At 48.6% G+C, this 9,020-nt stretch overlaps 1 protein-coding gene across 3 annotated transcripts; it reads left to right on the top strand.

Moving 5' to 3' along the window:
* The first annotated feature begins 445 nt into the window (after positions 1-445).
* Positions 446-8,670, top strand: RABGGTA (Rab geranylgeranyltransferase subunit alpha). 3 transcript variants are annotated; one of them, XM_051980547.1, is made up of 17 exons: positions 446-563; positions 952-1,009; positions 1,287-1,397; positions 1,506-1,630; positions 1,845-2,032; positions 2,211-2,414; positions 3,052-3,135; positions 3,245-3,327; positions 3,432-3,533; positions 3,662-3,761; positions 4,145-4,196; positions 4,382-4,470; positions 4,646-4,734; positions 4,869-4,985; positions 7,667-7,780; positions 7,989-8,076; positions 8,435-8,670. In XM_051980547.1, exons 2-17 carry the CDS (start codon positions 1,007-1,009, stop codon positions 8,581-8,583), a joined length of 1,698 nt encoding a protein of 565 aa, XP_051836507.1. In that variant the 5' UTR covers positions 446-563; positions 952-1,006; the 3' UTR covers positions 8,584-8,670. The 3 variants fall into 3 exon arrangements, with proteins under 3 accessions (XP_051836507.1, XP_051836508.1, XP_051836506.1); XM_051980546.1 differs by lacking the exons at positions 446-563; positions 952-1,009 and having other exon boundaries at positions 1,173-1,397; XM_051980548.1 differs by lacking the exons at positions 446-563; positions 952-1,009; positions 7,989-8,076; positions 8,435-8,670 and having other exon boundaries at positions 1,143-1,397; positions 7,649-7,753.
* Positions 8,671-9,020: the final 350 nt, after the last annotated feature.

The raw sequence follows: 9,020 nt of genomic DNA, 5'->3' as shown, positions 1-9,020 counted from the left end.
TGAGGCGGGGGCGGGGAGGGAAGGGGTTTGCCCAACACCGCAGAGCGAGGGACAGCTCCAATACTCTCGGACTTGACGCTCATCCACAATCCCCACGCCTGCCGCGCCAAGGATGGAGGGGGCGGGGCGGGGGTGGAGGTAGGGGCCGTTCCAGCCCAAAGTGGTCCCACAGCGCGGGAAAAGGGAGGATGGAGGTGGATGGAGCCAACCTGGGGAACTCGGTTCGAATCCAGACTCGGATGCTCGCCATGACCCGAACCTTCTCACAGTGTGGGCGGGCACACAGCACCAGTACGTCTGCAAGCCCTCCGCGAGTGTGGAGGGAAGCACAAAATGCAGTCTCAGCATCTAACTCCTCAGCCAAAAGGCCAGCCGTCCAGCCCTACCCCTTTAAGAGAGGCTCCCACCCGCTCCAAAAGGGAGGGGCGCCGTCCTCCCAGCGCTCCTCCCCTTCTCGCTGGCGAGCTCCTCCCAGGCTCGTTCCGCCGCCGCCGCCGCCGCCGCCGCCGCCGCCGCCCCCTGCTGCCGGGCGTTTCCTGCGCCTCCCTCCGGACACCCCACAGGTGGGTCCATTGGTCTCGCCCATGCACCTGCATCCGAGGACCCCGAGCCTCCCTCCCCTGGGGCTGGTTGTGGCTTCGCCCGGCGGAGCACGCTAGCTGCTGGGCTAGTCCATGTGACCCGGCCCTGGCAGGGGGAGCGGGGATGGGCCGAGTTCGGGTGGGAAACCGGGGCGGCAGCGCCATCGCCCTCTTCCCCCCACCCCCTGGCACTGTGCTGAGGTCTGACCCAGCCAACCCTTTTCCTTCGCTCTCGGTCTTGTTCCTGCCTCCAGGCCCGAGCCACTTCCGGGAGGAAGACCGGAGGGGGCGGGGAGGGGAAAACCTAGTCCAGGGGCGTGCCTGCACGATGGGACTGCACCTCCAGATAGTTGTCTTCTTTTGCACTCAGGTTTTACTTGGTCACCTGACCCTGCGCCCCTCCCAGATCCCTGAGCCTCAGCATCATGGTGAGACTTACCCCCTCCCCATTTTCCCCTTCTTTCCCCTCCCTCTCCAATGGACCTCCCCTCTCTGACCTTCCCCCTGACCTCTGACCTTTAAACCAACTTTCTTCTCTGACCCCTGACCTAAACCCCTCGGGTTTCTACTGAACGGCTGAAGCTCGGGAGGGAAGCCTGAAGTCCCTGGGTCCAGCCCCGGCCATTTGGGACCATGGATGGCACGGGGGACCCGGGGGGCTTCAAGATCAGGGCTGTGCTATCCCCCCCCTTCATTTATTTCCAGCACGGCCGCCTGAAAGTGAAGACTACGGAGGAACAAGCTGAGGCCAAGCGGGTGGAGCGGGAGCAGAAGCTGAAGCTGTACCGAGAGGCCACCGAGGCCATCTTCCAGAAGGTGGAAGCGCCCCCGGGGTGGGGGCACATCCGAGAGTGTGGCTGGGAGTGCTGGGGGGGCCCAGGGACCGAGACAGGACCGCTGAACTAGGGGTCCCCTTGGTTGCAGCGACAGGAGGGCCACTTGGACGAATCGGTCTTGGAGCTGACCAGCCAAATCCTGGGGGCGAACCCCGACTTTGCCACCCTGTGGAATTGCCGACGGGAAGTCCTGATGCAGCTGGAGACTCAGAAGTGCGTTCCTTCGTGGGGGGCCCAAAACGGCAGGACAAGGGGGCTGATGGGACGCTGTGCTGGAGAGGCCGGCCCTCGGGGCTGCCCGTGCGGCAGGCAGAGGGGGAACAAGGCAAGGGGAGGCAGTGGCGCCACGGAGAGGGGTTAGGTTTAGAGAATGGGAGATTCAGGGGGAAAACTCGGGGTTCCCTGATTGTCACCCTTTTTGGCATAGGTCCCCCGAGGAGTTTGCAGCCCTTGTGGCAGCTGAACTAGGGTTTTTGGAGAGTTGCTTACGGGTGAACCCCAAGTCCTACGGAACCTGGCACCATCGCTGCTGGCTACTGGGCCGCCTGCCTGAGCCCAACTGGGCCCGGGAGCTGGAGCTCTGCGCCAAGTTTCTGGAAGCCGATGAGCGGAATTGTACGTTCCCCACAAATCCACTGATTTCTTAGGCTCCCTTCCCCCTGGTTCAAACACTCTCAAGCTGGTGGGGAAAAGATTCCCCCTCCCATAAGAGCAAGCGCCCCACAGGGGTGGTTCTCGAGGAGTGGGGGTGCCCGTCCCAGAGCCCGGCTCTGACCTACGGTGCCATTCACAGTTCATTGCTGGGATTACCGGCGGTTTGTGGCCCAAAGAGCAGCTGTCCCACCTGCAGAGGAACTAGCCTTTACCGACAGCCTCATTACTCGAAATTTCTCCAACTACTCTTCCTGGCACTACCGATCTTGCCTCCTGCCCAAGCTGCAGCCACTGCCGGATTCTCAGCCCCCAGGACGCCTTCCTGAAGATATTCTACTGCGGGGTGAGCAGGGCTCGTGGGGGGCAGGGGACTAAGAATCGGATGGAAGGAAAGGCGGAATAAAGAGTGGTAGGTCCTAAGATACAATCCCTACTTCAGCATCCTTTGGTTTATGTTTAAGAGAAGTTACGGGGAACAGAGAAGGATAGACAGAAACCTGGAGTCCAGTGCTTCAGCAATGCAGAATCAGGGCAGGGAAGAATGGAATTCTGAGGTAGGTCAGACAGTCAATAGTTATTGATAACCTGTTAGAAGATTTAGCAATGGGCTAAGTATTGGAGGTTGATAACATGTAGGAACAGAAAAACTTTTTTTTAAATAGCTTCTTATTTACAAAATATATTCATGGGTAATTTTTCAACATTGATCCTTGCAAAAGCTTCGGAACAGTTAAAAACACTTGAGAGAGAAGACCTACATGAAATAATGTTGAATGATCCCAAACAACATATATCTTAAGTGCTGAATGGTGTGATACAGATCCTAATAGTAGTTAAAGGAAGAGGGAGGTCATTACCTCAATTCTCCCAATGAGCTAGATGAGGGGAGTTGGGGAGAAGAGAGGAAGTAGTTCTATTAGGTGGATTTAGTGATGCCCCTGGGTTTTAACTGAAGTTTCCTTTTCTTTTGTCCCCTGGAGAGCTGGAGCTGGTACAGAATGCCTTCTTCACGGATCCCAATGACCAGAGTGCCTGGTTCTATCACAGATGGCTCCTGGGTCGAGGTGAGGGTATGGTGCAGAGAAAGTTAAGAACTATTTGGACATCAAGGGACGTGAGTTGGAACTAAGTGCCGCTTCTTTACCCTCCTGCCCTTTTACCCCCTACCCACAGCTGACCCTCAGGATGCCATTCGCTGCCTCCATGTGAGCCGGAACGAGGCTTGTTTGACTATCTGTTTCTCTCGGCCCATAATTGTGAGTCCTCAGTATATATATGAGAAAAGAGGGAAGACAGAAAAGTAAAAAGTGTGTGTGTCAAAGGGGGAGAGATGGAGCCCATCTTGTGTTTTCTCACATAGGTGGGCCCTGGCATAGAGACTGTGATGCTCTTAGTTGATGAGTCTCCCCTACCTGTGGAGTGGAGGACACCTGATGGCAAAAAGCGGCCTAACCATGTCTGGGTATCCCCCTTCTCCCCCTCCCCCCCAGCTGCAACATACACAAACACATGCATGAGGGTCTGGAATTGGGTTGGGGGGCTGAAAAATTGTTGAATTGTACAGCATTTCCTTGACCTAGCTCATTCTAGCTGTGTGACTTGCCAGCTGACTCCCTTAATGACCAGGACTCTCAACATTCATTTTTCCTGATGTGGGGTGATGTACAGAAGGAATGTGTGCTTTACAAAGGTGATGTAGATCTTCTTAGTCCCACTCTCCCTTCTCTTCCCCCATCATTTCTCCAAAACTTTTAGGAGTATTCTACCTGAAAATATTCTTTCCCTCTACAGATTTTCCTGGAGCATTTTGTTTGATTCTCATTTGCCCATATTATACTCTCCCTCTTTTGTATACATCTTAATTCTTTACTCTCTTCCTATTATATTGTAAATTCCTTGAGACTGTGCTCTTTTTCATTTCATTTCCTTATTTCTAGCTTCTAGGAAAATGACTTGCATATGATGAATTTTTAATAAATGTGTAGCCACGTGTACTGCACCCCTACCAAATTCTTTCATTTTTTCAACCCCTTCCTCACAGATTCCTTTCTCTTGTCCCAATCTATACCCCAGGTCGAAAAGAAAGTTGGTGTCGAGACTCTGCCACAGATGAACAACTGTTCAGGTGATGGGAGAGATTAAAAAGGGTCATGTCTGGGGGAATTTGTGGTTCTGGGAGATAAAGCTCGAATAAAGGCCTAAAAACTTTGGGGCTGACATCCTCTAGGATATTTGAGGCTCTGGGGTACAAGAGGGTAAGAAAAAGCAGGTTTATGGTCCTCATCCCTCACTACTCTGCCTGCCTATCAGAACGGAGCTATCAGTGGAGAAGTCAACTGTGTTACAGTCGGAGCTGGAGTCCTGTAAGGAGCTGCAGGACCTGGAACCAGACAACAAATGTGAGGTCCCTTTCTACCCCCAAGAGCCTGTCCCTTCAGGGAGCTCCCTCTCCTGGAGACCTTGCCTCTCCTGATCGATGGATCTTGGGCAGTGGGAAGAGTTAGACCGGAGGAGGAACTAGGGATAGACTATCTGCCCTATTCCCTCCCCCACCACCGCCATCCTCACTCTCAGGGTGTCTGTTGACCATCATCCTGCTGATGCGGGCACTGGATCCACTGGTGTATGAGAAGGATACTCTGAAATATTTTCAGACCCTCAAGGTAAGTGTAATAATACAAGAAAAGAAAGCCTGGGATTTAAGGGTTAGGGCTCATTTAGGTCCCTAAGATAGGATGTGGAAGGGTGAGGAATAGGGGTAGTCAATTGATCCCCATCCCTCCACCTCTCTGGCAAGGTAGCGGACCCAATGCGAGCTTCATACTTGGATGATCTTCGGAGCAAATTCTTGATGGAGAACCACATCCTCAAGATGGAGTATGCTGAAGTACGAGTGTTGGACCTATCTTACAAGGTACAGTTAACTGTCTCATCCCCAACAGTGGGGAGGAGGGGAAGCATGCATTATTCTCAGGCATCTGAAGTCAAGATTAGTTTTACTGGATCTTCAAAGTTATGAAGTATTTCAGAGTTGTTTTCCCTTAAGTTAATATGGTCATTGTGGAAATTGTTTTCCTGGTTCTTCACATTTCACTCTTCATAAGTTCAGGTTTTCTCAAGATTCCCTGAATACTTCGTTTTGTTATTTCTTATGATGTAGTAATATTCCATTATTTGTATAATACAGTTTTTTCAGCTACATCCCAGTTGATGGGCACCTACTTTGTTTCTTGTTCTTTGCTACAACAAAAAGTACTGCTTTAAATATTTTTGTACAAAGCTCTTTGCTTTTCTTCTAACCTCACTTGACTCCCTGGAATCAGAAGAACCAGAGTTCAAATATGATCTCCAATACTTGACACTTACTAGCTTAGCCCTGGGCCAGCCACTTAACCCTGATTGCCTTCCTCCCCCCAAAAAAAAAATATCGGGGAAGGGACAGATGTAAGATAATTCAGAGTAAGACCTGACACAATCATTGGATGATTGAGAGGACTTTGTAAAGAGAGACTATAAGAGAGAGAGGAGTTAAAATGATGTTAAAATCTTAAAACTGGGCAGAAGAATGACCATTGACAGAAACAGGAAGTTTGGAGGGGAAATGACTTGAGTAGAAAGATGATAAATGAAAATGTCTAATCAGTAGTTACAGATTCACAATTAGAGCTCAATCACCATCACACAAGCATTAAGTACTTAATTTATGCTAGGGAAATTGCTGTTCTTTGAGGATACAAAGAAAAAGTAAAAATAGGCCCTTATCCTCATGATGCCATCATGTATATAAGAGAATTCAGAAATAAAAAAGTACTCTATCTACTGAACTACTTAACTGCTCCCTTCCCCTTTATTTGTATCATTAAAACCCTCATTCAGACCTTTTTGCCTGGACTATGGTAATAACCTCTTAACTGCTCTCTTACGGTCCTCCCCATCAGAAGTGTCATATTCACAGCGGAAAGGCAGCAAAACTGCTCTGTATGCTTAAATCAGATTAAAATGTTATCTGAAGATATCTAACAAAATGTGTACAAATTCAGTATAGTATAGATAAGGTTAATTTGTGATTATCATAGGCCTAGCAGAATCTGAGTTTGATTCCACTGCTCTACATTAACCTCCTGAAAATGCTGTTTTAATCATGTCACTTTGTGGTTATTCAAACCTGTTATTTCATAAGTGTTATTTAGCAAGTTACTAATTAAATGTGGGATGCTGGAGATATAAGCACCATGAATGAAACAATCTCTTTTTTAAGGAGCTTCTGTTTTAGTGAGGAGATAACAAGAATGAACATATAGGTATATATAGAATTGATATAAAGAGAATAAATGCAGAGTAGTTCCATTGAAGGTGGTTTGAGAGGTGGGAGGGCCCCAGGAAAGGTTTCAGGGGATTGCAGTGCCTGAGCTGCGTCTTGAAGGAAGAGGAGGAGGGAGCACATTCCAGGTATGAGGAACATACAGAGACAGTGGTGAGACAGGAAGAGACAAAGCCAGCTTGACTGATTACAGAGCATAGAAGCTTGGAAAGAGGCATTTCATGTTTGTGAAAGACTTGCAAGCTAAAGAGAGGAGGAAGTGTTTTATTGCAGAGGCAGTAAGAGCCACTGGAGTTAGAAAGTGTTGTGGTCAGATGTGTACTTCAGGAAAATCTCTTGGGCATCCCTGCGGAGGATGGACTAGCGGTGGAAAACCTTGAGGCAGGGAGGCCGGGAGCAAGCTTAGGGGGAGGGGGATGAAGGTCTGAACTAGTCTGGGAGGGTGTGTGGTTAGAGAAAAGGGATGGGATTCAAGAAATGTGGAGGAAGAAGTGGCATCCTTTGCAGCTGTTTTGATTGAGGAAGAGGAGGAAGAAGTGTGTAGTTGAGAATAACACCAGAGTTATGAAACTTAGAGACAGGGAAGAGTGTTGGTACTTTTGACAGAAATAAACAAATATCCGAGTGGAGTGGCGATTTTTTTGGATGGAGGGAAGATGATGACTTCTTTTTTTGAATGTCCAGTTGGTGAAATCTACATGCCATATGTAATTTCAACGTTTCCCCATTCCTTATAAAGTGAAGTTTGTGTTGCTTTTCTTGGCATTCAAGATTTGCCCAGCCTACAGTTCCAACTTTTATCTGCAATTGCTTCCCAATATGAACCTTTTGCTCCAACCAAACCAGTCTTCTCACCATTCTTCAAACCCATACTGGGCCTGTTACAGCTACTGCACAATTTTGTTTTTGATGTTTCCCCTGCTTACAATTCCTTCTTCCTCTCTTCTCCGTCTGTCTAAATCCCAGCTCCTCCAGCTAATCCAACCTTCCTACCCCTGAATTTCTTGTATCACTTGAACTGTATCACTGTCTGAGCATTGAACATGCACTGCCTTGTATTGTTTAAATGAGTGTGCATGTGGCCTTCTGACAGCCTCCCTCTACTTGGCTTCATATCACTTTCAGTCTTTCGTATAGTACTGTGTATCTAGTACATTGATAAAATTCTGAAAGAATGACCCAGAAATCAGGCCTTCCCATTTTGGAATGTTCTCCCCTAAGGCCTTCCTGGGTGATACTTCCTATCTGTCCTCTAGCTTCACTTCTCTCCTTAGGATTTGACTGTGCTATGCCACCTGGACCAGCTGCTGTTGGTCACTCATCTTAACCTCTCCCACAATCTGCTCAGAAGTTTGCCTCCTGCCTTGGCTATGTTGCGCTGCCTTGAGGTAAGAGATTTTCTGCTCATTTTTCTCCTTTGCTTCTTCTGAGGAATCTCCTCTAGCTCTTTGGCCTCCCCTGCTGATCCCAGTGGTCCCCCATCTCTAATGCCCCAACTAAAGCTTGCTTTCTGGTCAACAGGAACTCCTTTGTTATGGCCCTCACAAATGCCACAATAAAGCTGTGTTTGCTTATATCCACTTCCTCTCTTTCTAGGTCTTGCAGGCAGATGGAAATGCCATAGAGTCTGTGGAGGGTATTGTGAATTTGCCCAGACTACGGGAGCTTTTCCTGTGTGATAATTGTATCCTAACCCCATGGTACTGAAGTCAGAAAGTGGAAGAGGGTTGACACAGAGAAGGGATTCACAATGGATTAAATAGAATATGTTGTGACTTTCTAGGAATATTCCTGAAGAACAAAGCAGGAGTTAAATGGGTCATTTTCATTGATTTGGTCAGGTCGTCTCTTCATGTGAAGTAGTTATATTAAGCCCAGTTCTCCCACCAGAGACAAGAGACAAAGGAAAGGGTGTGAAAGAGGTCACCGGAGTAATCTCTGTGACATCCCTCCCTTTGTCTCTGAAATCTGTGTCACACAATTGATTCTGATCACATGCAAGTGTCCAGCCATCTCCGTTTTCCTTGACTTTCCCACTTTAGGTCTTCAACATCCCTCAGCCCTTCAGACTCTGGCCTCTTGTTCAAAGCTGTCCCTCCTCAGCCTGGAGCGCAACCCCCTCTGCCAGCTAGAGGCAGCTCCAGAAGAGCTGAGGGCCCTGTTGCCTGATGTAGACAGAATCCTGACTTAGGGGACTCTCCTGGTACATACCCTGCGTACCCTTTCCACCCTTGACCTTTAATTTATTTGAACTGAATAAAGAACAGAAAAGCCTCCATTTGGGCTGATGAGATGTGTCTGCCACCACTGCCGCCATCCTTCAGGTTCTGGAGGAATGCAAAAAAGAGGGGAGGGATTGGCCTAGAATGTTAACTGGCTAAAGAAGAAGTGAAAATGGGGGGAAAGGGTGATGACACATGTCTGTCTCCTTGTCCCTTGAAACCAGCCTCCCTCTATTTGTGTCAGTGCTCCTACCTCACCCACCTTCATTTCTCGTTTGGCTTTTCTTTGCTTATACTAGAAGCAATGCAAGTTTCCTCATCTATAAAGTGTTGATAATACTTCCATCCATCTCCCAGAGTTGTTGTGAGGATGAAATAAGTAACTATTTGGAACTCTTGGAAAACT

Source organism: Antechinus flavipes, chromosome 2, assembly GCF_016432865.1.
Source record: "Antechinus flavipes isolate AdamAnt ecotype Samford, QLD, Australia chromosome 2, AdamAnt_v2, whole genome shotgun sequence".
In the NCBI taxonomy this organism is placed as follows: Eukaryota; Metazoa; Chordata; class Mammalia; order Dasyuromorphia; family Dasyuridae; genus Antechinus; species Antechinus flavipes.
Note: the sequence above shows the minus strand (reverse complement) of the source record. Positions and strands in the feature narration are given on the sequence as shown.

Coding starts and splice junctions, on each gene's coding strand:
- RABGGTA (XM_051980546.1), top strand. CDS start 1,215: ATGGATGGCACGGGGGACCCGGGGGGCTTCAAGATCAGGGCTGTGCTA. Junction 2,415..3,051: donor TGAAGATATTCTACTGCGGG/GTGAGCAGGGCT, acceptor TGTCCCCTGGAG/AGCTGGAGCTGGTACAGAAT. Junction 4,197..4,381: donor ACAGATGAACAACTGTTCAG/GTGATGGGAGAG, acceptor CCTGCCTATCAG/AACGGAGCTATCAGTGGAGA.